The sequence below is a fragment of the Colletotrichum higginsianum genome, chromosome 4, assembly GCF_001672515.1.
Source record: "Colletotrichum higginsianum IMI 349063 chromosome 4, whole genome shotgun sequence".
In the NCBI taxonomy this organism is placed as follows: Eukaryota; Fungi; Ascomycota; class Sordariomycetes; order Glomerellales; family Glomerellaceae; genus Colletotrichum; species Colletotrichum higginsianum.
Genome location: NC_030957.1, coordinates 1,783,551 through 1,808,756, shown reverse-complemented (window position 1 = coordinate 1,808,756; position 25,206 = coordinate 1,783,551). Strand labels below are relative to the sequence as shown.

Sequence of the window (25,206 nt, the reverse complement as noted above, 5' to 3'; positions counted from 1 at the left end):
AGCTGTTCATTCACAATGTCGCCAATGCATGCGGGCGGGGGAGCTTTCCCAATCACAGGCACCTTGCATGGATGATCAAATGGAGTGACGTGTGGTACGGTAACATCAACGTTCGGCAGCGGCAGAGGATGCAGCAGAAGCACCAGCGGCGGCGGCAGCACCAGCACCAGCACCAGCAGATGTAGCAAGACAGCTAAGATCCTTCCCTCCAACTATCCGTCCCTCCATTGCATAGCGCCTGGGTGGGACAGGGAGGAGGAGAAGGAGTTGGCGTTCAACCGGTCCCCGCCACTACCTAATGGTCGGGTGGTGTACGTACTTTAGGGCGTGTGGACCGTGGAGCGAGATGGGCTTTCAAACCCAAGACGCCGGATCCAAAACCGCAACTGGGCATCCATGATCTGAATTCCCACCCGCACTTCTGCTCGTTTCACTGTGTGTTGTGGTACTGGTACAGAGTCAGAGCTTCTTGCCAGTAGCTCCGTAGTGAAGCCTCAACTACCTCGATAGTGTAGCCCGGGCAAGCCACATACCCACAACTCAAGTTTTCCGTCCGGTCTTCGGCAGATCCTACCGGCGGCCCTGCAGGGAGAAGTCCGATCCGGGACCTGACAGTGACACCAACCAAAAAGAATTACCACCCGTACGCACTCCTACACACACGCGCGCCGCGCTCGCCCACCACCACCAACATCCGAGGGCAATCATCGAAGCCCAGGGTCCGTCCCCTCCCCCAATATCCACTCCGTCCAACAACTCCGTGGTCCGATCCGTTTCCATCATAACGCCATTGATAACGACGCATATCAACCCCCTTCCCCCCTCCCCCCCCTCTCCCCCACACTTCCATGTTGCCCTCCGGTTTACGGAATGTAGCTCGACGGCCCGGCTGCTGCTGCTGCTGCCGAATATCCCCTTTCTCAGCCGCCCCCGTCATCCTCGCCGCCGCCGTCGCCGCCGGTGCTACAGCTCCCGCAAGCAACTCCTTCCGACCGATATCCCGATTCTTCGCTGCCGCCTGCGCATCGCGATCCGCAAGAATGGCTTCTACGACCTCTCTCCCAAGACTTCCCCTCTTCGAGGCCATCTCCCAGCACGACCCCGAGTCCACCGCCGTCGTCCACTCGCTCTCTGGCCGCCGCTTCAAGTACGGGGAGCTGCTCGGCGACGTGCGCCGCGCCCGAGACAAGCTGCTGGACTCGGCCGGCAAGCCGGACCTTAGCGGCGAGCGCATCGCCTTCCTGGTAGAGAACAGCTACGACTATGTAGGTAAGCCAAGTCGCGTGCCCCCGATATGCCTTCCACAGCTTCCCCTTGCTGTGAGTCGAGTAGTGCGCTGCGGTCCTGACATGTGCTTGCTTGCCTCCTAGTGACTCTCCTCGCCGCATTTGCTGCGCGCTCCATCGCCGTGCCCCTCTCTCCAGCCTTCCCCGCGGCGGAGCTCCAATACATCCTGAACCAGAGCGAGGCGTCGCTGCTCGTATCCTCTGCCAAGTTTGCTGCCAAGGCGAGAGAGGTCCTCGCGACGGAACTCATCTCGAACCCTACACAGGTCGAGCTGCAGAAACACCTCGGCGGCGGTGCGCATGAGCGAGTCGAACTCGAAGCCGCCGACGTAGACAGCGCCGGCATGATGCTGTACACCTCGGGCACCACAAACAGGCCGGTCCGTACCCATTGAACCTCCCTCTGCCAACACCAGGCGATACTAACACCCTCCGAGAAAGGCGTGTTGCTCCCCCAGTCCGTCTTGACGGCACAGTCCCAGTCTCTGATTGAGGCATGGAACTACACACCTACGGACCACCTCCTCCACGTCCTCCCCCTCCACCACATTCACGGCACCGTCAACGCTGTCCTCACGCCCCTCCTCTCCGGCTCCACGATCGAGTTCATGTTCCCCTTCAACGCCGACGCCGTCTGGAGGCGTCTCGCCGCACCCTTCATCCAGAGCAACGGCGTCGCCAACGGTGTGACTAACGGCGCCAACGGCACCAATGGCGTCAACGGCACGCACGCCATCCCCCGGGAGAAGATCACGTTCTTCACCGTCGTCCCAACGGTCTACTCCCGCCTCCTCGCAGTCCACAAGAACCTGCCTCTCGACCCCGCTGAACCGACGCGCGAGGCCGTCTCCCCGCGGCACATGCGCCTCGCCATCTCCGGCTCCGCCGCCCTGCCGACACCCATCAAGGAATCGTGGAAGACCCTGTCCAAGGGCAACGTCCTCCTCGAGCGCTACGGCATGACAGAGGTGGGCATGGCCCTCTCCTGCGGCCTCGACTTCGCCGACCGCGTCGACGGCAGTGTCGGCTGGCCCCTCCCCGGCGTCGAGGCCCGCCTCGTCGACATGGATACCGGCCTCGTCATCCCCCCCGGCGAGGACGTCGACCCGGACACCGGCCGTGAGCGGTCCGGCGAGATCCAGCTCCGCGGCCCCACCGTCTTTAAGGAGTACTGGCGCAACCCTGAGGCCACGGCTAAGGAGTTCGTCCAAGGGGAGGACGGCAAGGGCAGGTGGTTCAAGACGGGCGACGTCGCCGTCCGCAGGCCCGTCCCCAACGCCGGCTCCAACCCGGCCCAGTCCTCCTGGGCCAGGGGCGACTTGTACTTCATCCAGGGCCGCAAGAGCGCCGACATCATCAAGACGGGTGGCGAAAAAGTCAGTGCCCTTGAGGTTGAGCGCGAGCTGCTCTCGCTGCCCGAAGTCGCCGAGGCGGCTGTCGTCGCCGTTCCTTCGGGCAAGTGGGGTTCCAAGGTCGGCGCCGTCGTCATCCTCAACAAGGACGTTGTCCCCCACTGGTCCCCGATGGCCATGCGGAGGGCTCTCCGCGACCGCCTTGTCAATTACAAGATCCCCCAGGTCCTCAAGGTTGTCGATCACATCCCTCGCAACGCCATGGGTAAAATCAACAAGAAACAGCTGGTCCAGGCCGTTTTCGAGGACCAGTTCAGTGGTGACGAAATGTAATGATAGTATTGTAGACAGGAGAAGAAAGTTTGTGTATAGCAAGCCGTGAATAATTGCGAGCACGTTTTTGAGTAGAAGAGAAATCTTGGATAGAGTCGAGGGTAGTAGAAGCCTGCACGAAATGGAAAAAAGTCACTTCCCTCACTTCGGCTGGTCGTGTGTGCACGCGCACCAAGGCGATTCGGCCTAAACCTAGGTATCTATTCCGGATATTTGTATCCGCCTATGTACTGTCGATCATGGCCGTCTAGAAGTTCCAAAAAAAAACCCATTGATCTCTTTTTTCTCTTCACAGCAACGCCTTCGTCAAGAGCTCCAAAGACTATCATGAGAGAACCCTTTCCGCCCCAGAGATGCGTGATCATCGATGCATTAGCATTGCCCCGTTATCATCCTCCACTGGCATAGGGTCAAAAAGATTGGGGACGGTGTCGGCTGAGAAATGCGACGGGGAGTGATATCATGCAGACGCGAGTTGACCTCCTCGACGGGATGAGGGGCCAACCAAGTCCGATAAAATGCAGTGGTGTGTCATGTATTGTGTTATTCCAGATGTTCGGGCGATTGTATTAGACGGTGTGCTTGGCCTTCGCACGGCTGCTTCCGCTATGCGCGCTGTCGGTGTGGCCCGAGAACTCGACGACCTCGGTGGGCGGGAGGTTCAAGATGTCCTTGAAGCGCTTGCCGATGCTCAAGAGGATATCACGGCCCTTATCCTGGGAACGGCCCTTGCCACCGGCCACATCGCCATCGCCACGGCCAGGAATGCTCTTTCCGATGGTACGAGTCCAGACACCAATACGGAAGAAAGCCTTGCGTACGTTGACAACAACGCCCATAACCTCTCCGTCGTCCTCACCCTCGAGGGTCTCGCCAATAGCGGCCAACATGACGTGGAGCCAGAGGTCATCAATGGGGATGCTGCGCTTCTCCTTGAACTGGTAGGACCACTTGCCACCATGCTTGTTCTGAGCATCCTCCCATTCGGGGCGGACACCGGCCTTGAAGAGGTGGTAGTCGGACTTGAGGGCCAGCTCGGAGACGGGAGCGATGTTGTTCTGAAGGCCAATTAGTAAGTGAATAGAGGGGTCGTGGGGAAGGAAGGTGCACATACATAGACACCCCAGAATTCCTCAACCGAGTTGAAGGTGATGACCTCCTTCAAAAGGTCGTTCCAGTTGTCACCCTGGGCCATATCAGTATGCGATTGTTTGCGAGTCTCCAACAAGGCGAACTGACCTTGCCACTGGGGGGCTTGGTGAACCACAGAGTCCACTTGTTCTGCAAAGGGTGCTTGACGTTGAAGTTCTCCTTGTCGTGGAAGACAGTGACGGGCTTCTCGGCATCGTTCTCCTTGGTCTCGCTCTTCTCAGCACCCTCGGGGGAGATGGGAATGGTGGAGAGGTCGACCTGCTGGTCGGGGTTCGTGGGTGTTTGCACAGTGGTCGCCATCGTGACGGGGTTGTTGTGGTATCGAAGGTGCAGTGTTGGTTCAAGATCGGACCGATGAGGGGTAGAAGTGATAGAGACGCTGGGGGAAGCAGACTCTATGGAGGGAAAGACGAGGAGATGTATCTCGACCGAATGCGGGCGGCCAAAATGAATAGGATGGTGGTCGCGAATGAAGTTGGAAGAGTTGGTAAGTGGGAGGGTTCCGCTCGAGAGTGGCTGGACAATATAGGTTGTGGTGGTGGTGACGACGGTTACTCGCTTCACTGTTGAAAAGGCACTGGGGGGCGGCGATTGCTTCCTTCCAGAGACTTGAATGTGGCGGAGGTTCCGACGTTGCGCCAGGCAAAGTCAGTGAGATTTCGGAGAAGGCGGGTTAGAGGAAGGCAAGAACGGGCGACGACGTTCTTCTTCGTAGAGTTGACGATGAGGTCCGGATAGGAAATTGCGATGGGTTTGCACTTTGGCAAAGGATTGCGCTCGGCAGCACAGCAGAGTAGAGAGAGAGCGTGCACCAAGAGGGCCTTGCCGGTCGCAAAAAAATGCCCAAGCGGGAGACCCTTGATCCGCCAACCGGAGGGCAAGAAGACATCGAAAAAGTGGGTTCCATTTTGGACCTCAGTGAAAGGTGAAGCCCTTTTTTTGCGCAATTACGACCTTAGCTCAGCACGTAAGGCAGGTACCGCCCGCCGTCCACCCACCGAGTTGGTCCCAGGGTGTGGTTAGGGCGAAGGAAAGCCCCGATGACAGCGAGCCCCAGGTGAAAGGTGAGAGGTGAGAGGTGAGAGCGGAGGTGAGTCCAGCCTGACGGCACTAATGCCGATGTGGTCACCTCGAGAGAGACTAGGTTTGCGGAAGTTTAAGCAGTCCCGGTGGAGGTTTGTTGTCAACGTGCTCCAATGGCTGCACGTACCGGCTGGCAAACCTTGCAGACTGGCCTATCGTTTGTTGTTTGCCAGGAGGTATTCCATACCTCCCTCATTGTCTACAGTACGATGTAGGTACCTGGGTAGTATCATGACTCCATCAGCTAATCCGCTTTGCTGCTTTGTCAACTGGCGGTCTAGTCACTCTGTACCCTGTTGTACTTGGGAAAGTCACTTAGTCGAAGCTCCATGCCCTTCCGAATTAGATACATCCAAGGAAGCTAAACTCACGTATCTCTCGTGTCTCAAGGGGTCTGCATGTCAGTGCCATCCATTTATCAGACAATGCTCCTGTCATCGGTGTCGTTGTTCGCGTGTGCTTCCCTCGATCTTTAGCTCCCTCTCTCTCTGCCTCTTTCTGGTCGTTCAGAAAATTATCGGCCTGGCCCGAGGGTCCTCTCCTGACCCCGTCTACTGCCCCTTCCTACGCCAAAGGCCACATCCTTGTTTCGAGATCACACCCTTTTCCCACCCCCGAGGTACAAAGTTCGTATGTTTTCGGTTCAGTCCTTGAAGTTTTTATTTTATTTTATCCGGTCTGTTCAAATGACCTCTATCTTACGCCGCTCCCCGTCTCCGTCCCCCATTCCTTACAGTGTCCCTTTGTCCGACCATGTCCCATTGGTCCCGAGTCAAACACTTCAGCGTCACCCAGCACCCTCTTCTTATGCATTCTAAAAGTCAACTATGGTGTGACTCGAGGTCAGCCTCGAGTGAAATGGCTTTGGGGACTTGTTTGAACCAGGTTACCCTACTTGTTCTAGCCTGTGGACCCTCGGCATGCCTCGATTATCGCCCGGAACTCTGTCGACCAGCCTACGATGTACTATGCCTTTGTATCAAGGTCATCATTTCTCTTTTCGATTTGTACAACATTTCAAACAGAAATAGCATCGTCCCTTCCAAGTCTCCCTGCTTCACTAATGAAAGCAGATCGGAACCGCAGGGGGAAGGACCAAGCGGTCTTTGATTGTATGTTCTACTGCCCAGTGGTTGAATCTCTGTGCGCTCGTCGAGTCCATTATCTGCCCTGCGTGACACCGCAAGCAACGTACATCAATTGATGCTCGATAGGAATTCATGGAACATCTTTCTTTTCTTTATGCCTCAGTTCATGGTACCGAGGTCCGTGTCGTCTTCGGGCGATTGGCTCGTGAGAAGACGGCGACAAAACCTGCGTACCAGCGAAGAACTCATCGAGCCTCTTATACTGTGTGCCTTTCCAGGCGTTACACTTTGCCCTTACTAAAAAGGACAAGGAGCGTACTGTGTCTAAAAGAACTCATTGTCGGGACCACCAGCGTATCCCACTTTGACAGGCGTTGCCCAACCGAGACAACATATATAAGTTCCAGCAAGCGCCATGGACGTCGACAATGATATGTCAATATTGCCATTCCGGAGCACAAAGGCCACATTTGAGTAAGGAAACGCCCATCGCTGGACTTGCCATCTCTTGGAGGCAAACGTGATTCATCTCATCTTCTTTTCTTTCCCCCCTCGTTTGCACTTCAGAGAGCACCACGATATTCGAGATGTCGCCCTCCAAACATGGTCAAGGCAGTCAGGCGACCAGACAACGTAGGCAAGGCGCAGCCAACATCAGTCAGCGATCGATACCCTCGGCAACCAAGCCATCGACGGCCAAAACAATCATGGCCGAAGACATGAAGGAACTGGAAGGCTTCCTCCCCAATCGTCTTCCTCTTCAATGGAGCCTCCCCGAAAGCCAGCTCACAGACGACTTCTTTGCAAAGCATTATACCGCCATTGTGTCCAATGTAATGCTCCACGTTGGTGATATGTTTAGAGTTGGCGACATCCCGCCACAAGGTTCCATCTGGACCATTGATGCTGGACGCAAAGACGGTGACTTGGAGTCTATTGTACGACCAATCGCACGGCCGAGCCCTTCGGACCCAAACCCATGGGATGATTTGATGGCATGCAGCACGAAGCGCCCAGCTGTGATGCTGGCGGTCTTCATGGAGATATACTCGAGACAGTTGTTCTCCGTACAGCTTTTCGGGGCAGACGATAAGCAAAGGCAGACACTTATGCGTCAGGATGAACAGTTTATCGGGCACGAAGGTGAGTGACCCCCTTGGCTTGAGTGATGCGTCCAAGACCCTGTAACTCACTTCATCCAGGTTTCCGTCGTTCAAAACTGAGAGCGACGACAGTGAGAATGTTTCTTGCCGAGACACAGGGTCTTCCGCCACACTTCTGGGCACACGTGGACCAATTTGCCTCAAGAGTGTTTAAGCTCCTTCATCCCGCCCTGACATGGGTTCGGATGACATGGCCTAAGAACGGCAACAACCCCTCGATCCGATCTGTCTTCCAGAGAATACACCAAGACACTGCATATGCGGCATGGTTCGCCGTCAACGTCCGAATGTCGCCCGCTGTCCTCGAGTTCGACTGGCGGCTTCCGGGCGAACGCTACCTCCCGGACCAAGCCGAGCTCTATCCGGAGGTGTACAGGAAGCATCAACGCGAGGTAATGGAGCGAGAGCGCAACAAAACGCTTACTGGTGGGGTATCTCGTCGAGGGCGTGATGACCGCAAGCCTCCAAAAAGGACTGCCAGGGTTATGATTTCGGTGGTGCCTCGTGTCCAACGGCTCACGCTCATCGCCGGCGCCGAGGGCGAGAAACCCCTTGGCTTTCACAAGACGACTTTGTTACCCCCGCAAGTTGTCTACTATCAGGGGCTCGACAATGACCAAGATGACGCGGCCCAGTTTAGACAAGGGCCTCCCAAACACTTGTCAAGGAGGAACTTGTTGATGCGGGCACTGTACATCCTCTCAATCATCTGTTTCGTAATATCGATTGTACTCCTTGCGGGCCGGTTGCCCTGGTTTCGAATTTTCAGATATGGTGTAGCAGTTTGTCAAGCCGCTCTGGGTGGGAGTCAGCTTCCGCCGAGCCGGACGTCTGTTTAGCTTGCTCCGTGGTACATTGTCATACACTATGTAGCGAAAGGCCATTCGGCATCTAACAGTTCTGAGGCTTCTGCAGCTTGTTGGCGTTGGGTGAATGGAATTCATCTTGTAGAGTGGGGGGACAAGTACAATTAGATACACGATGTTATAACAGCCGATTGCTCCTTCATGACTTTGTGTGAAAGGGAGCATTAAAAAAGGACACCAAAAAGTTTCGATGCGCCGAGGGGGAATCGAACCCCCGGCTCCCCGACGCTGCTGAATGGCAACGGAGAATTTTACCACTAAACCATCGGCGCAGGGTGATGATATGACGGTCACTGACCGACAAATAGAATTGAGGAACTCCGAAGGTTGAGATAGATATATTGGCAATCAGTGTGGTTGTGTGCATGAAGGCGGGGGATGAGGGCTGCAAGTCTTGTTCCCAGGACAAATTTACTAGCGTATCTAGGTACCAGTCGCCAGTGGTGCACCCCCACCCGTCCCGTGGCAAGCTCAGACTGCTCAGTCAATTTGAGATTGCCGTAGTCATCAAGCCCGCGGTTATAGGACATGCCTCTGAAAGTCCACTCTCAGTTTGCGATGTTGGGGTGTGTTTCTGAGAGACGTTGCCGGTTCATCTGAAGAGGGACGGCGTGACAACCTAGCCAATTGTTAAGCAGGCATTGACAGGTTAGGAAGGACCCCTTGAACGGTCAAGACTGCTGGAGAGGGGACAGGTGACATATGTGCATGAGAATCTCAGAGAGCAGGAAATGGTCAAATTTTGAAAGGGATCCTGGGTCCTTTGGCAAGGCAACCGACTTCGGGGAGCCCGATATATCTGCATAAAGGCCTTGGGCTGAACAGCCCAGGCCAACATCAGTTGAGACCGGTTTGCCGCTGGAAGGAAGGGTCTCCCGTGGTTTTGCCACAAAAGGTTGGGAACCCACTGCCAGGCATCTAGGTTGCTTTTCCAGGTCGAGTCAGGCGGTGAGAGAAGCAATGTCAAGCAAGGTCGGGAGGGCTGAGCAGTGAGTAACCTGCAATGGTGTTAAGCGCCGGCAGCGAGGAGTATCGGAACGTTGGCCTGTACAGAGTACGGATACAGATAGACGACAGTGAAATCCGGTTACAATATTAGGAGGCGAAGCGAAAAAGTAGCGAGCCGGGGTCCGATAAGATAAAATGGAATCCCACCAGCAAGGCAAGCAAGGGGCTCCAAGGCGGGGGCCACAGCGGGAAAAGGGCAAAAAAATTCCTTTCGCCGCTTTCGAATCTCGAGATTTGTGGCATGGTGGTATGGCGCTAACCCGGTCTGAGCGCTGAGGGGGATTGTGTGGGGCTAGGGGAGGGACCCAGAAAAAAAGTCGAAATTGATTTTTTTTTTCGGCCTTCACAAAAAAATCCTGTGTTGAGTGAGAGACCTGGAGCGAGAGAAATTCTTCTTGAAAGGACCCCACGTCGCCCGCTCGCCCTCCTCATTCACATATCTTTCCCCTCCGCGCAAACCTCCCAATCTTCAATCCTCCCCTCCCCCATTCACACAGGTCGTTTTTTTGTCTTGTGCAATCCAAATCTTTCAAAATGGCGGACGAGGTTTACGATGGTGCCATTGGCATCGACTTGGGTATGTTTGATTTCCCCTCCCATCGATGGTCGATGGTTTGAACGGTGTCGGGTTCGGTCGTGGTCGTCGATGTCTCCCCTCTCCGGGATGGCTCTCGCAACACCATGGGCTGCTACCTTGGCCCGACTCACCATCATCAACCATCAATTGTCGACAAGACATTGTCGAAGAAGCTCATAGCTCTCTTCGCAAATAAAAGAATCGAGCTAACGGTGCCTCTCCTTTGCAGGAACTACCTACTCTTGCGTTGCGACGTACGAGGGCACCAATGTCGAGATCATTGCCAACGAGCAGGGTTCTTTCACCACCCCTTCTTTCGTTTCCTTCACCGACAAGGAGCGTCTGATTGGTGAGGCCGCCAAGAACCAGGCTGCTATGAACCCCATCAACACCGTCTTCGATGTCAAGTGAGTGACCTTGCCTCTATCGTCGCCGCTCCGCGATCTTTGCCTTCCCCTCCCGGACTGAGTGAGAATTTTCCCCGCCCTGGGAGGGGTAACCTGGCACTATTTACTCCTACGATTGCGGAGAATTTTTATCTTCACTACAGTCGCTAATCATCATCCACTTGTACACAGGCGTCTCATCGGTCGCCGCTTCGATGACCCCACCGTCAAGAAGGACATCGAGTCCTGGCCCTTCAAGGTTGTCGACGAGGGTGGCAACCCCAAGGTCCAGGTCGAGTACCTCGGCGAGACCAAGACCTTCTCCCCCCAGGAGGTCTCCTCCATGGTCCTCCTCAAGGTGCGTCTGCTTCGGAAATGTCCACCGGAGATATACCGGCGGACAAAGGAAAATCTAGACCACACTGAAAAAATGCTGACCCCCACAACAGATGAAGGAGATTGCCGAGGTCAAGATCGGCAAGAAGGTTGAGAAGGCTGTCATCACCGTCCCCGCCTACTTCAACGACAACCAGCGTCAGGCCACCAAGGATGCCGGTGCCATCGCTGGCCTCAACGTCCTCCGTATCATCAACGAGCCCACCGCTGCCGCCATTGCCTACGGTCTTGGTGCTGGCAAGTCTGACAAGGAGCGCAACGTCCTTATCTACGACTTGGGTGGTGGTACTTTCGATGTTTCCCTCCTCAACATCCAGGGTGGTGTCTTCACCGTTAAGGCTACTGCCGGTGACACCCACTTGGGAGGTCAGGACTTCGACACCAACCTCTTGGACCACTGCAAGAAGGACTTCCAGCGCAAGACCAAGAAGGACCTCTCCGGCGACCCCCGTGCCCTCCGCCGTCTCCGCACTGCTTGCGAGCGTGCCAAGCGTACCCTCTCCAGCGGTGCCCAGACCACCATCGAGATCGACTCTCTCTTCGATGGCGAGGACTACACCACTCAGATCACCCGTGCCCGTTTCGAGGACCTGAACGCCAAGGCTTTCAACGGTACCCTGGACCCCGTTGCCCAGGTTCTCAAGGACGCCTCCATCGAGAAGTCTGGCGTTGACGAGATCGTCCTCGTTGGTGGTTCTACCCGTATCCCCCGTATCCAGAAGCTCCTGTCCGAGTTCTTCGACGGCAAGAAGCTCGAGAAGAGCATCAACCCCGACGAGGCCGTTGCCTACGGTGCTGCCGTTCAGGCCGGTATCCTCTCCGGCAAGGCCACCTCCGCCGAGACCGCCGACCTTCTCCTGCTCGACGTCGTTCCCCTCTCCCTTGGTGTCGCCATGGAGGGTAACATCTTCGCTCCTGTCGTCACTCGCGGGCAGTCAGTCCCAACTATTAAGGTCAGATTTTGGTCTTTTCCTTTGCCTCTAATTTTCCTCGATTTTTTTTTGGAGTTTTCCCTCCTGAAGCAATTTTTTTGCTAGGGTGTACATCACAACGTTGCCCGAAGTTGCTCCTTCCCTGTTCTGCCTAACTCCTTCCCCCTTCCCAAATCATTTCCTTCCCTGTTCCTTCCTTCCTACTTCCGTCTCAACTTTTACCGTCCCTAGTCTAACGTGAACACTAGAAACGCACCTTCACCACTGTTGCCGACAACCAGCAGACCGTTCAGTTCCCCGTCTTCCAGGGTGAGCGTGTCAACTGCGAGGACAACACCTCCCTGGGTGAATTCACCCTTGCTCCTATTCCTCCCATGAGGGCTGGTGAGGCCGTCCTCGAGGTCGTCTTCGAGGTCGACGTCAACGGTATCCTTAAGGTCACCGCCACCGAGAAGACCTCTGGTCGCTCCGCCAACATCACCATTTCCAACTCTGTTGGCAAGCTCTCTTCCCACGAGATCGAGAACATGATCTCCGGTACGTGCAGTTCGATAGTCCACACATGATGGCCTTGGACACTAACTCTTTAACAGACGCCGAGAAGTTCAAGACCAACGACGAGGCTTTCTCCAAGCGCTTCGAGGCCAAGCAGCAGCTCGAGTCCTACATCAGCCGTGTTGAGGAGATCATCTCCGACCCGACTCTGTCCCTCAAGCTCAAGCGTGGCCACAAGGACAAGATCGAGCAGCAGGTCTCCGAGGCCATGGCTTCTCTCGAGATCACTGACGCTGGTGCCGATGACCTCAAGAAGCAGGAGCTTGCTCTCAAGCGCCTCGTGACCAAGGCCATGTCCTCCCGCTAAGTGTTGAAACAAACAAGAAGACATCTTGTGTTTTGACGCGCGGAGAATATTCACGGCTCTGACAAGGCCGCTTTATTGCGGTGTATCTGGTTCAACTTTCTTGCGTTTGGGTGGCCGAGCAGATTACGGCCAGGCAGGATGCGAATAATTTGGGTCAGGTGATATCAAAAGGCACTTAAAAGTTCCTCCTTTCTTCCAGCCGCCTCCCCCTCACCATATACCTCCACAACCCCCCCCCACACACACACGACACGACTCTGGCATGACTCTCGGGCGAGTAGGAATGCCTTCCGGTGCCGTCTTCTACGGCTTTCATAGATACTGTAGAAAGGATCAGGGCGACATGAAATGAAATTACGTCTACTTCAATTTTGCCCCTTTACGCTCCATGTGATGGACTGTATGGCCCCTTCTAAAGAGTCTTCGTGTCTGGCAAATCGTGGGAAACAGTCAACCGTCAGCAATACAAATCTCAATGGCTTCGGCTAGCTGGGGTCGCTATGGTTGGTCTTGAGGAGAAATTGCGTCACCACGCTGGTCACCCACCATCTGCATAAAATAGAGCCAGATTTCAGTGGATAAGGTGATATAAGAACGCGGCAAGTTTTAAAAGTTGGCAATGTCGAGGATTTCTGGAGTGATGTGGTCACTCAGCAATAGACAGGCAAGTCAAAGAACGTGGATCGGCTGCGCAGTCATATTGATGAGCATTAGAGAAGCAGATGATGTGTGTTGTGTGTTTGTTTCTTGGGGGATGTTAGCGGTAAATGGAGGCTAATGAAGTCAGGACAACGCAATGCGGCGAGCGTCTCAGGGAAGGTCATGGGGAAGCAGACTGATGAAAACCCGAGAGACAACATGATTCACTCTAGACCGTGATTTTAAGCTTCTGTCAAGGCTGTACCCTCCTTCTACAGTCATGGGCTTGTCTCGTTTCTACACACGCTGTGCTTGAGATCCAAACATAAGATGGAAGTGTTAAACCAAATAATAGAAAAGTTCGGGTTTCAGACGACAAACGAAATTGTTTGCTGCTCAGCTGTGGCTAAGGTCGTCTCCGTGATTGAACTGCATCTTCTAGTTTAATAAGTGAGAATTGTTTGTGTTGATGCCAGCTGTCGCCTTCTCGCCGGCTCGACCCCGGGTTGACTGGGAAAGGCAACATTTGGCGCCAAATGGCATCAAAAAGGACTTTGATCACCTGTTGCTTTCTTGCTGGCACATTGATTCTGCAGCGTGTACAGGCGGACGAAACGGCAAGGAGGGTATACCACAGCTCGTCATCTCCCTTACCTGTGTACTTTCATTCCTGGAAGAGGGCTGGTGCTTCTGATCTGGTCACGGCTGCTCACTCTTAATGGATGAATGGCCTCTACGAAAGGATTCTCTTAGGCAATGTTGTCGTGTGTGACATCTCTCCATCATATGCTAAAGATCGCCGACTACCAGCGACGACACTGTACAGGATCTTTGTTCATCTCTCACTTGACATTCGAGTGTTTCTTTACGTTCCATCCGTCCTCCAAGGTGTATCTCTTCCTCGGAAGCTTCTAGAACTATAAAACTTCGTAGGAAATTTCTAGAATGCTAAATAATACCTCTCCTACGGGATCGACAACCTTGGCGATGGCTCGAGGTGAAGTCGAAATAGAACTGACGAGGGCAGAAGAACGGTGTGAAAATGCAGTCGCCACAGCGGGACACAGCAATGCCCTGGCCAATTAGGTAACCGGATGCCCCACACTCTTTATCTCAGAAGCTGTCGCTCTCGATTACTCATTCTCTCTCACTCACGAAGCCACTTCTTAGCTCGTGTTGTCGGCTTCTTAATCAACACCAAAGATCTTTTGGATATCCCTTGAAACCAGAAGACGGGCAAAGACTTGATTGACCTCCGACATCAGGTGTGCAACAGTCGCCAGGATGGCAAACCGCACTTTTGGCAAGTTCTTTGACCTCCCCCTCGAGATCCGGGACCAAATCATAGCATATCTCTGCCTGCTCCCGAACCCCATTCAAATCGGCCCCACCGAGGCCGCAGAGATCCCATTCCCGCACCACCTGCTACTCTCACATCCGCTCCTCTACTCTGCCGGCTCTACCCTCTTCTACGAGCAGAACCGCTTTGTCCTCAACCTTCAGACTGGGCCGCGCGCCGCCGTCGAGCGCGCCATCTGCGACACCAGCGTGCCCTGGCTCCTCGGCAACGAAAGGGCCCGCCGCCGCCTCCGGTACCTCGAGCTCTCGCCGGGCCGCCTGGGTAACGTCTTCCTGGCCCATGTCTCGCCGGCCATCGCGGACATGATCCTCAACGGCGCCCTGCGCCACCTCAAGCTCGTACTGTACCCGACAAGCGCCGACAAGGTGGTCTTCAATCAGAACGCCGCTGACGCGCAGTCACGGAGGGCCGCTATTACGCGGCGGGACGACGCGTTTGCGCGCTCGCAGCCGTTCAAGGCGCTCTTGCGGCTGCTGGCTGACCCAGATCTGGACACGGCTGAGCTCTACGTCGATCCGATTCACCGCGACTTCTGGTGTGAGTTTCATGAGGGTGTTGCTTGTTGCAAGGGACACCGGAAGGGGCCGTGGCAGCTGATTCCCATCGACTGGAGGAGGCTGGCTGCTAGTTACGGCCAGGATCACGAACTCAGCATCGTTCGGGTGGGATACTGAGTGCTTCGTGGTCTTCGATGCCTCAAATTCATCCTTGACATCAATTATCCGTGTCATGCGAGTAATTTTTAAACTCCGAAATGGCTACTGAGTACAAGAGTAGTTGCCCGATGAGGTGCACTTCGTTGTTCAGTCAGTAGCCTAAGAAGACAACTATCAGCCGGGTTGTAATGGCGGCGGCCTGCCCGCGCATATTCACGTGGGTTGGGACTAGCCAGGTTCCTTCGACAAAGCGACATAAGGTTCTTTGAAGCCAAATCCGGAGCGTCTTCAGGAGGAAGTTGGCGGACTCCGCCTACGGCACCGAGAGCTCGGTGAGTGCATGTGGCTACAAATCAAACCCAAACAATGTGAATCCCGGAGATGGGGGATTCAATCTGGGCAAGACCGGAAGACTCGAGACACTGAAGAAATTGACAGGAAGTCTGACAGTCTCTTCACTGTTTCTATCAGTTTGAGGCCGTCGGCCAGGTCCGGTAACCTCCGTCATGGCATTAAAGGTCAGCACCTTGTGGCCTACAGCTGACTTTCCAAAATATATTAGTCGAGGCAGCTGACTTCGATGTAACAGTTTTTCGTTGGAAGGAAATGGTCGTGTCCCTTTCCATGTGCGGGCGGGTTGAGGGATGCCGTACAACAGCTCCAGGCCCCAGAAAGACTGGGGCTCTGAATAAGAAACATTCGATGAATCTATTTTGGGGGAATACCATAACTTCTCAGCCACGCTGTTGCTACTGGGGAAGGTTTTTACTAAATGTTGACTGAATAAATGTAGGAGACGTCAGTACTATGCAAGCCAGACACAATTTTGCCCCAATCAAGGATATACACCACACGTCATGCCGGGGTCTTTATCGACACCACCACTACTATGCTAATGTCTTCAATCGAGGTCCACAATTGACTCGCAGCTGTATTCCAAATTGCTCGAAGAACTTCATGGACCTTCAATCGACGATTGACTCGAAAGGACATCCTGCTAGGCTTTCTTAGCACAACGGAGAAGCTTGTACTGTCCGAGAATTGCACCGAAGACTTGAACAAGCCTTGCCACGGGGTAGAGCCATGTCCGGTCCTATGGCTGAGGCTCGTCTTTGAATGCCCGTTATTAGTAAAAAACTACGGCCTCGGTAACGGCGAGGAGCGCAGCCGTCTCCGGGCCCCCTTGGGCCTGGCGAATCGTGCCAAATGTTGAGGTATCTCAACGGATGGACTCAACCGGAAAAAAGCGAACCTTTGGTTGAGAGTGATTGCTTTAGCGATGGCTGTTTTGGTAGGTGAAGACGTTCTGTGATCGATGAGAGCGAGCCAGATAGGTAGTATGAAGCAAAGCATGGGTTGTAAGTCATAGTTTGGGTAGTTTACCTTGGTGTGACTGGAAACTTCTCAGTAGTCAGTTCCGTTCCAGAACTAGAGCGTCATGGAACCACGGGTTTCACAGAAACGTGTCGGTTGTTCGAAAAGCCTGCAGCATGTTGTTACTTATTTCAGCTCCATGGCATCATTTTGGTGCTGGTTGGACCTCTGCTGCTGAGCTCGCATTCTGACATTCTTTTGTATCAAGACAAGTCAATCAGAAATGGCGCAAACAACGGTGACCATCCACTTGGAAACTGGAACTGATTGGGATATATGTCGTGCCCCGGACCTCTCTTTCGCGCCGTTCCCTGCGGTGGGCTTACCTCCGTGCAACCTTGTTATCGCATGCACAATTGTCGCAACTGTACATGATACGGCACGGAACCTGTCTCAACTGGAATTGAGATATAATCAGACCTCGCCAACACCTCGAAGCACGGCATTTGTCAGCCACATCCACCTCCACTGTATATCTGCAAGGCCGCGAACCGACGGTGGCGGGCACCGACCCTAAACTTGGGATTCCCGCGGCAGGGTGGGGCCGTACCCAGTCCCCCCTCCTGTTTCCTATCACTGTGCTTTGACGCGGCGCTAAGAATGGCATGTTCGAAACGATGGTTGAGCCTCACATCAAGTCCGGATGCGACGTCACCAGGACGATCGTCTTTACATAGAAACAAATCCCTCCGCGCCAGGGAGGGGGGGGCCTCATGGAACAGCACATCAAAACTGCCCAGCGGATGGGACGCTTCCAAGTTCCCGTGGGTAAGGAACAAGATCTTTCCCCTTCCCCTAACGCTCTCTCTCTGTTACTATTCCAGAACCCCTAGAAAGGCGGCCATTCCCACCGGTTTACTCACCGGGAGTGGGGGTCTTCGAGACTTGGGACGACCAGGGCGGCGGCATCGCACATTCTCGTCCCGTCCAATCTTGGCGCGTGTCGGAGGGTAGGGCCCGGCCCGCCCGCCGCCCGAATTTGTTCGCCTTGCTTGGTGCTGCAGCTGCAGAGAGGTCTCGGATCGATTCCCTTGGTTCAGAACAGACCAGACAGGACCGCCCTATCCATCAGCACAAACCGTCTCGTATCCCTTGCCTGAGGCTGTGACGTCAACGGAGGCTGAAGTAGTGTCATCGACGGGACCACTCTGGGGGGGGTATTGCGCTTTTCGTCGTCAGTTCCTGTCTTGACTCTCCTCATAAGATATGCGCTCCTCGACTCAGACGCCGCATGTCGGATCTGCGAATGAAGCCCGAGGATCTTCCAGATTTGGCAACTGCAGGGCAGGGTGTCAGTTTGCCAAGTGCTCTCGGCCGGCAGAGCGGTTGGTCACATGCCAGATGCAGCCCCGTCGATCTTTTGCCGCGTCTCCCCATCTCTCATCTATCTGACAAGGGGCCGACGGTCAGAGATTGACATCTGGGAAGCAATAGGGGATTCCGGGAGTCGCCTCAGTGCAAGGGACTCCTGAGCTCCCGTTCACACATGACATCCGAATACACACATCACACACATGTACATGGGCAAACCAACTCGCAGATTTCGCAGCAGATCGTTACGTCCTGCATAGTTCTTAGCTCCGGGCTCCCTTCCACGGGACTCTCGGCAACTCGCAAAACGTGGGAACAAAAAAAATTATTTTAAACCTCCCCCAGAAAAAGGAGGGTTTGCGAACTAAATCCGACGACTGCGATTAACTCCAGCGACTGCCCAGAGGCTCGAGACAAACAGCGTTTGCGCCAAGCACACGTCACAATCACCCACTCTCACCACACAAACATACCCAAATGGAAGAGACGAGACATGACGGCAAACGAGATCAATCAGGAGGGAGGAGAGACTAGTCGAAACTATCGAAACTCGCTCAGCCTCGGCATTGGAACCCCCCCCCCCCCTTTTGGTCGCGGCGACGTCCAGTCTCTACCCCACGTGTCTCGTCGAAGAAGTAGTGGAATCGAACCCCTCGGCGCCCCCTCGATACATTCCAGCCCGTCTGTTCACGACTTCGCCGTGTACATACACAAGAGGGGCAGGGAAAGGGTGACGGGGAAGAGGAACACATCAATCCACGCAAGTGGCAGCAGACAATAACAGCAGACAAACACATCAACGCGAGGCAGCTTACTCCAATCGGCCCCGTCACCCCACACCATCAGATTTTGCAGAAACGGAAGAGGGTGGTGGTGGTGAGCTGTCTTCGCATCCCCAGCAGCCAGACCTGCACTACTCTCACATATATACATACATACGCACCATACGTACATGCCCGTACGCGATCGGTCAGAAAAGTCTCGGTCCCAATCCGCCGACCCAGATTAACTAGGCGAGGCAAAAGATACGACGCGCGCCGCGGGTGCTGTGCAACACCCCCCCCAAAATCTCCCTTTACCCCATGTCACTTTGATCAGCGGGGTCAGATGTCAGATCGTTGCATGACTGGCCCACCCCATGGAAGCTTGGTCTTCCCATTCTTCTTCCTCCTTCTCTGTTGTAAGCAGCCGGACGGGCGGGCAACAATAGCAAGTAAGTTGATAAGCAGGCATGCAAGAAGAGGCCCCCTCAAGGTGCCATTGCGCTCCCTCTGCCTCTGTCTCTCTCTGTCTGACTTCTTCCCCCCGGGCTTTTGGCACATGCGCTTGTCTCTCTCTCTCTCTCTCTCTCGTCTTCTCACACCGTTCCACTTGTCTTCCCTTGGTCCGCGCAGTCCCGGCTATGGGACCGTAACGCCGTCCATCAAACCCCAAACGCGGCATAGCCGACGTTCCCATGCCCGCCGCCACTCCTACTCGTGTAGGACGACCTTTCTTCTCCCTCTCTCCCTCCATCACTCTCTTCTCTCTCTTAGCTCGCGATTCGTCTGTTGGTTGGGGCCATCGTCCCAGAAAGACAAAAGCGAGATTCACAGCTGATGCACGAGGAATTCATCATCAGGTCAAGAGGCCATGTCAATTGACAAGTGCCATCGAATCTTCGTTGAGGTTCTCTTTCTTTTTCCTCTGTGATGGTTCTCCGCCCCCTTGTTCCCCGAGCTTACTCCTGACGAATCGCCCGGTTCCATTTCTATGTTTGTAACAATCTTGCCCGGCTTTCGTCGGGGTCTTCTCTGGCTGGTAAGAGAATGGTCGATGCCGCGCCCGCATGAGACAGAAAACAACAAGGGAAAATCAAAATAAACAACTTGGTACGATGAATTCCCTGCGCCAACCAAAATAAAATTCAAATGAAGGTCCCCAAGTGTTTCTCCCAAATTTTAATCGCTTGCTGGTTACAAAAATCTGCTTCGGTTTCCTGCTCTTTTGTAGACGAAACTGGCTGTGACAAAACCATGATGCTTTCCCCCGTCAGTGGAGGCTTTCTCTAAGCATGTCAAGAGCAACCATCATCAGCCCAGGAGGGCGGGGTGCCAATCCGACTTGTGCTCGTCGGGGTGCTCGCCATAGTGAACGGGCCCGAGCTTGAGGAAGCGCAGACCGCCGGCGGCGCCGTTTTTGCTGCTGTCACTGCTCAAGCTCGAGGTGCGACGCTTGAGGGGAGCCGGCTCGGTGACAACGGCGGCGGCGGCGGCTGCTGCTGTCTGCTGGGCCTTGAAAGGGTATGATGAGGAGGTGGTGGGGGCGAGGGAGAGGAAGACGGAGCTGTCGATGGGAGAAGACATTTTGGCGGGTGGTGTATTGTTTCTATCCGGGGGAATGGCGATGTTATTTGTTGCCGTGTGCTTGGAGTTTATTGGAGCGGGACACAGCAGGTCTAGTGCTCGGGGGTTGCGACGGGAGACGAGAAGACTGATGCAATGGAGTTTGAGAGCGTTGTGGAAGTGAGAGACAAAAGGTAAGATGGAATGGGGGAGGGGAAGCCCGTCCAATTTTATATGCTCTGTGTTCCGGTCGACATGGAGGAGGAAGCTGGCTGACCTGACAATGCCCCTCCCCCTCCTTCGGCCCCCGGCCCATGGGCACGTCAAGAGGAAGGTGGCAGGTTCTCGTCGGTCACACGGTGCCGTCTCAAGCCGGACACTGGGAGAGAGAGGGAGAGAGAGTGAAAGAGAGAGAAGGGCACATAGCATCGGGGTGGTGGTCGACGATCGGTGGTTGCGAGAAATGCACTGGCATCATCGTATTACCCATTGTGGCCTGGGGTCTGGGGAATCGTGAATGGCGCACGTTGCACTGGGTGTGCATACCGTCCTTGAGGTTGCGCGCGCCCGAAACGCCATCGTTTTCTTTTGCTCTGAACAACATGTTTTACGCATGCTACTGCGGTGATGCAACGGGGTACCGATTGGAGGCAGCAAGGCAAGCCAGAACAACGGGTGGAAAAGCTGAGCCGGGATGGGCTGTGTTGCTGTGCTGGCTTTGCGTCTGCCTGCCTCTGTCTCGGTCTCCCCTCTCCGAGAATACACGAGCAAATAATGTGTCGTGTACTGCTGCTCTGCCAGTGCGAAGAGTGCTTGTCTCGGCTCTCCCACTCTTAGACGGTCTTCATCGAACGGTGCGGCGGGTGGGGTGGCTATTGCAACAGGAACTGTTTTACGGATACTGACTGTACTGTGATCCAAACGAGCCACGGCCAAGAGGATCTAAATTTCGATATGCTTCCCTCCCCGCTCTCTTGTCTCTGATTCCGAGTCGCTCTCTTCCCCCCTGTGTTTTGCACAACTGGGGTACCGGGGCGTTTCAATTGATGGCAATGCAACTTTGCCTGCGCATCTGGATATAGAGGCCAAACTTGCCAAGAATCCACAGAGTACAAATTGGAAAATTGGGAGGGCAGAGTAGAGAACTCGGTGTTTCTGAAACCCTTATCGCAGCCGACCCCGTCTATTTGAGTATCCTGTGACTCTTCAGACGCTAGGCCAGTCTGTTTACACATGGTTCGATTCCAGCTCTCAATGGGGACGTGTGCACGTGGGCCCCCTCAATTTATCAGGTCTGCACCGGACGATAATAAAGTAGATGGACTGGATAAGGGCCCGCGGGAAGGGGGAACCCCCAGAAAAAGAAACAGTGGGTTTCGAAAAGGATGGACCAGAGTGTGCGAGGATTCACTCGAGTGGAAGAATGGATGAGATGCATGAGAAGAACGGTGGGAAAAACTGGAGGGGAAAGCGTTGAAGTCTCTGCCTCTCACTCCTGCAGTCGGGGCGCGGGGCTGGTGCGCTTGCAAGCGAGACATCTGCCGGGGAAAGTTGGAAGAAAAGAGGAAGAGAAGAAAGAAAAAAAATATCAAAATCCAAAATAGGTATGTACATACAGGGTTTTGTGGTGAGTGGACGAAGGATTCATTTTGCACACTCGAGAGTTGTCGCAAGGACATGAAGTTCTTCGCAGCAACCGCGACCAGATCTGATATCACGACAACGGTCCGAGAGACCGGAACTGACTTGTGGAGACATGACCGGCCTTGGGGTTCTTGGAAAGTCAAACCAGAGCCCAGAAGCCGAAAGCCAAGTTGCCGGGCGCCGGAACGCTGGGATGGCCCCATTGGGCACTTCGGAGGGCCGAAGAGGATTTCTCGGAACGACGAGAATCGGCACTGGGGCCGTACTGGGGCCGTACTGGGGCCCATACTACCTCCACCGCCGGGGGGCATCGGGTGCGCAATGGGTCGACTTGGCGAGGACCGCCGGCTCTGAAGGCGCCGTAACTTTCCTCGCTCTTCCGCCTTCCATGAACCTTCGGCCACATCCACCCAAAACTCTCATTCTGCATCTGCTCATCATGGCTCTTCACGGCCGCGAGTGAACGCCCGTGTGTAGCAGGCCGTTACGCCGGCGTCATAAGTGGTCGCTTGACCGAGAGATTGGGGGGGGGAGGGGTTTGTCTACCTGCTGTGCCCGCGCGCCCGCGCCCGCGCGCGGGAGCTATGCGATGGAACGGCACGTCTCATCCTTCCTGCTCTTCGTCATGCGGTGGTGCGGCTCGTAGGATTCTGGAATCACTCCCGATCTTCTTTGCTTGCATGAAATCCTCTGCGGGGTGCCATGCCAACAGCTGGCGAATGTTTGGTTTCCTCCTCCCCGTGTTTTTGCTTCCGTGCTCTTTGACAACTTGGACGAAGTCGAGACACACTTGCGTAAAGCTCGGATGCAGCAAAAATCCAGGAGACGTTGACGAAGCCTTCAACCTCAATATCCTAGACGCGGGCGAAAGCAAACGGGTCGACCGACACGCCTTGTCCGCACATCCATTCCAGCTAGCATCGAGCGAGGCATCGCCGGCCAACTGCGTATCCTTCACCACCAACACTGGTTGGTCTCATCTCTCGGAACATGGCGGGCAAACCCGCAGTATAGAAAACATGAAAGCCCGACGGTATCTTGCCTCTTCTTCGGCCTGAGCGCGAATAACACCCCAAAAACCAACAATGACTGACTTTTGGCTTTAGGCTCAAGAACATTTGAGGTGGCCTGTTGTTTTCTTCCCTAATCGATCAACAACGCCGTTAGCCCTTTTCGGCAAGCAATCGCTTGCTCCTCCCGCCTTGTTTGGAAAACCACTTCCCCATTACATGATATCAAGTATGAGCGCCAAGGCAGATACCGAGCCCTGCGATGCTTCCAACCAGTCAATGGTGATGAGGCAATTTTGTCAAGGCTTTCTTCGAGAGGGGGTGAGCCCGCCTCGCATGCGACCCGCGGGCCGCGCGCAGGCTGATCGTGAGCCCCGGCCAAGGTCTTCCGCTGTACGCTGGGTGGCGGCACGACATGACCATGTGTGCAAGGAGCGGTGAAATGACAGCAGAGTTTCATCACCAACATGGCAAGCCTTTGCTGAAAGTTGCTTTCGAACCTTCGTCACAAGTACGACGCAGCTTTGGTGACTGGCACTTGCATTAGCGGACACACGACGCGCGAAGCTGTTTGTGGATGGCTCAAGTACTGTACGAAAAGAGACCTTGGGGAGTTCTTCCAACAACTAGATGACTGCCCGAGCTAGCTGTCCCACACTCCACAGGTATGTGATGTTCGAGAATGTGATATCCTGCCAGGGGGGGCGCGGGGAAGGGGGGAAGGGGGAGACATCCATCCATCCAGCAGTGACTGCAATATCCACCTCCTTTCATGGTTGGGCCCATGCTAATGGAGTCTTGGTACGGATAGGGACCATCGCAAGCTAGGTGGTTCCAACGGTGTTCCAACAGGATCAAAGATTCAATGAACTTATTGACCGCCAGTGGTTCCGCAATCTGATGTTCGCGGAATGGTCGGTCCGTATACGGCCCTTCGACGCTAGCCCCCTGATGCCCGAGAGGTGGACTGTTGGTGACAGGCAATGATCAGCTGCAGATGCTGCCTCGGCCATGTCTATATGCCTCGTCAAGAATGACGAGGTCTTGGGCCTTGTCTGATGCTCCCCCACCATGTACAAGAAGTCAATGTGTGCGATCCGTTCAAACACCCTTGCCCAGTGGCTGCTTCCGAAGTGAGCAAGACGGTTGTCCTATGCCCCGAGGAGGAGAAACGTCGCGCAAAACTCGGTGTCAGACGTTTTGTGTCTGTGTACACGCCGAATTGCGCCGATTCCTTTGTGCGGTCCAAGTCGTATAAGCCCCGCCGAATTTCAACGGCGATTGAGCCGCCGTCATAGGCGGCTACCGGAAGCACGAGTGGTCGTTGGCAGAGCAGGTCCGGGTCGTATGCCCAACGAGGCGCTTATAGCAGCCAAAACGGGGCTATGATTGGCTGACGGCACCGCGCAATGCGACTCAATCACACCTCGCCCGCTTTGACGAGATCATTCCAACAATCAAACGTCTGCGCCATGGTCAACTCTATTGGGTGTTCTGCTGATTTTCCCGCGATGACCTTGCTTGAAAGGCGACAAGGGCGCCTGGCGGCGGCCTCGTGTTTCCATGCCGCGATACTCGCGTCGGGTGTTGGTGATGACATCCGCAACCCCGGGCGTAACCACGGCCAGCCGCCATCCGCCATCCACCATGCGTGAGCGCGCACTTGCGCAAGGGTGCTGTCGTAGCCTGCCAACACTCAACTCGACACACAAGTCTTGGATGAGTGCGGGTAATAAAGGTGCAGACGGGCAAGAATTTGCAGTTTATCCCTGTAGTCCCTGTCCACGTCCAAAAGAAGAAGCTACGAAGACGGGCTGCGAGGTGATGAGATGGCCCCATTCCCCTTTCCTGTTGTTGCCAGGGATGCGTCTGTGAACTATCGATCTTGTCGATGGGTTGACATGGCGGTCTGGCATCAACGCCAGCATTGAGATATGCATGCCCCTCATCGGTAAGAACGCAGGCCAAGAGTCTTCGTAATGACTGTAAGATTGTTTTGTCTAGATTTTCACTCAGGTTATGGCTAAAGAGGGCCCGCATCCAAGCAGTCCCCTAGCCTGTCGTCTAAGATGGACACATCCAGAACAGGTCCGGGACAGAGGTTTGCCTTAGCACAGTGTGCTCAGAGACGGACTCGGTTTGCGAGACGATGGGAACTTTGCCATTCAACCGAGACTTTGACCCAAGACGCTGTCACGGCGGCTGGCGGCGAAGAAAAGGGGGCAAGTGCGGCTTTGAGCTGGCGGCGGTGCTAAAGAAGCTCGCACGTCTTTGACATACAGCCATCATGGGGTAAACCCATCATGTACATCTTCTCGTCTGGGAGGCAAATGATGTCCATAGAATGCCGATGGAAGTGAGGTGGCCAGGGTTCAGGGGCTGCTGTACCCCATCATCCGGGATG

The 25,206-nt window shown here is 54.8% G+C and overlaps 8 protein-coding genes across 8 annotated transcripts; 6 read left to right on the top strand and 2 right to left on the bottom strand.

Moving 5' to 3' along the window:
- Positions 1 to 848: 848 nt before the first annotated feature.
- CH63R_05847 (AMP-binding enzyme) lies at positions 849 to 2,971 on the top strand (the record flags this gene model as incomplete). The annotated part of the gene is made up of 3 exons (XM_018300822.1): positions 849 to 1,269; positions 1,371 to 1,666; positions 1,724 to 2,971. 3 exons carry the CDS (start codon positions 849 to 851, stop codon positions 2,969 to 2,971), a joined length of 1,965 nt encoding a protein of 654 aa, XP_018158672.1.
- Positions 2,972 to 3,540: 569 nt separating this feature from the next.
- CH63R_05846 (Eukaryotic initiation factor 4E) lies at positions 3,541 to 4,423 on the bottom strand (the record flags this gene model as incomplete). Its single annotated transcript, XM_018300821.1, has 3 exons — positions 3,541 to 4,029; positions 4,086 to 4,157; positions 4,211 to 4,423. 3 exons carry the CDS (start codon positions 4,421 to 4,423, stop codon positions 3,541 to 3,543), a joined length of 774 nt encoding a protein of 257 aa, XP_018158671.1.
- Positions 4,424 to 6,881: 2,458 nt separating this feature from the next.
- CH63R_05845 (uncharacterized protein) lies at positions 6,882 to 8,296 on the top strand (the record flags this gene model as incomplete). The annotated part of the gene is made up of 2 exons (XM_018300820.1): positions 6,882 to 7,437; positions 7,497 to 8,296. The coding sequence occupies 2 exons, from the start codon at positions 6,882 to 6,884 to the stop codon at positions 8,294 to 8,296; spliced, it is 1,356 nt and encodes a 451-aa protein (XP_018158670.1).
- Positions 8,297 to 9,865: 1,569 nt separating this feature from the next.
- On the top strand, positions 9,866 to 12,484 carry CH63R_05844 (Hsp70-like protein; the record flags this gene model as incomplete). Its single annotated transcript, XM_018300819.1, has 6 exons — positions 9,866 to 9,908; positions 10,138 to 10,315; positions 10,487 to 10,652; positions 10,744 to 11,643; positions 11,871 to 12,159; positions 12,216 to 12,484. The coding sequence occupies 6 exons, from the start codon at positions 9,866 to 9,868 to the stop codon at positions 12,482 to 12,484; spliced, it is 1,845 nt and encodes a 614-aa protein (XP_018158669.1).
- A 1,923-nt stretch (positions 12,485 to 14,407) lies between these two features.
- Positions 14,408 to 15,157, top strand: CH63R_05843 (uncharacterized protein; the record flags this gene model as incomplete). The annotated part of the gene is made up of 1 exon (XM_018300818.1): positions 14,408 to 15,157. The coding sequence occupies one exon, from the start codon at positions 14,408 to 14,410 to the stop codon at positions 15,155 to 15,157; it is 750 nt and encodes a 249-aa protein (XP_018158668.1).
- Positions 15,158 to 15,479: 322 nt separating this feature from the next.
- On the top strand, positions 15,480 to 15,922 carry CH63R_05842 (uncharacterized protein; the record flags this gene model as incomplete). Its single annotated transcript, XM_018300817.1, has 2 exons — positions 15,480 to 15,657; positions 15,729 to 15,922. 2 exons carry the CDS (start codon positions 15,480 to 15,482, stop codon positions 15,920 to 15,922), a joined length of 372 nt encoding a protein of 123 aa, XP_018158667.1.
- Positions 15,923 to 19,896: 3,974 nt separating this feature from the next.
- On the bottom strand, positions 19,897 to 20,169 carry CH63R_05841 (uncharacterized protein; the record flags this gene model as incomplete). The annotated part of the gene is made up of 1 exon (XM_018300816.1): positions 19,897 to 20,169. One exon carries the CDS (start codon positions 20,167 to 20,169, stop codon positions 19,897 to 19,899), a length of 273 nt encoding a protein of 90 aa, XP_018158666.1.
- Positions 20,170 to 21,904: 1,735 nt separating this feature from the next.
- On the top strand, positions 21,905 to 22,255 carry CH63R_05840 (uncharacterized protein; the record flags this gene model as incomplete). Its single annotated transcript, XM_018300815.1, has 1 exon — positions 21,905 to 22,255. One exon carries the CDS (start codon positions 21,905 to 21,907, stop codon positions 22,253 to 22,255), a length of 351 nt encoding a protein of 116 aa, XP_018158665.1.
- Between the last annotated feature and the right edge of the window lie 2,951 nt (positions 22,256 to 25,206).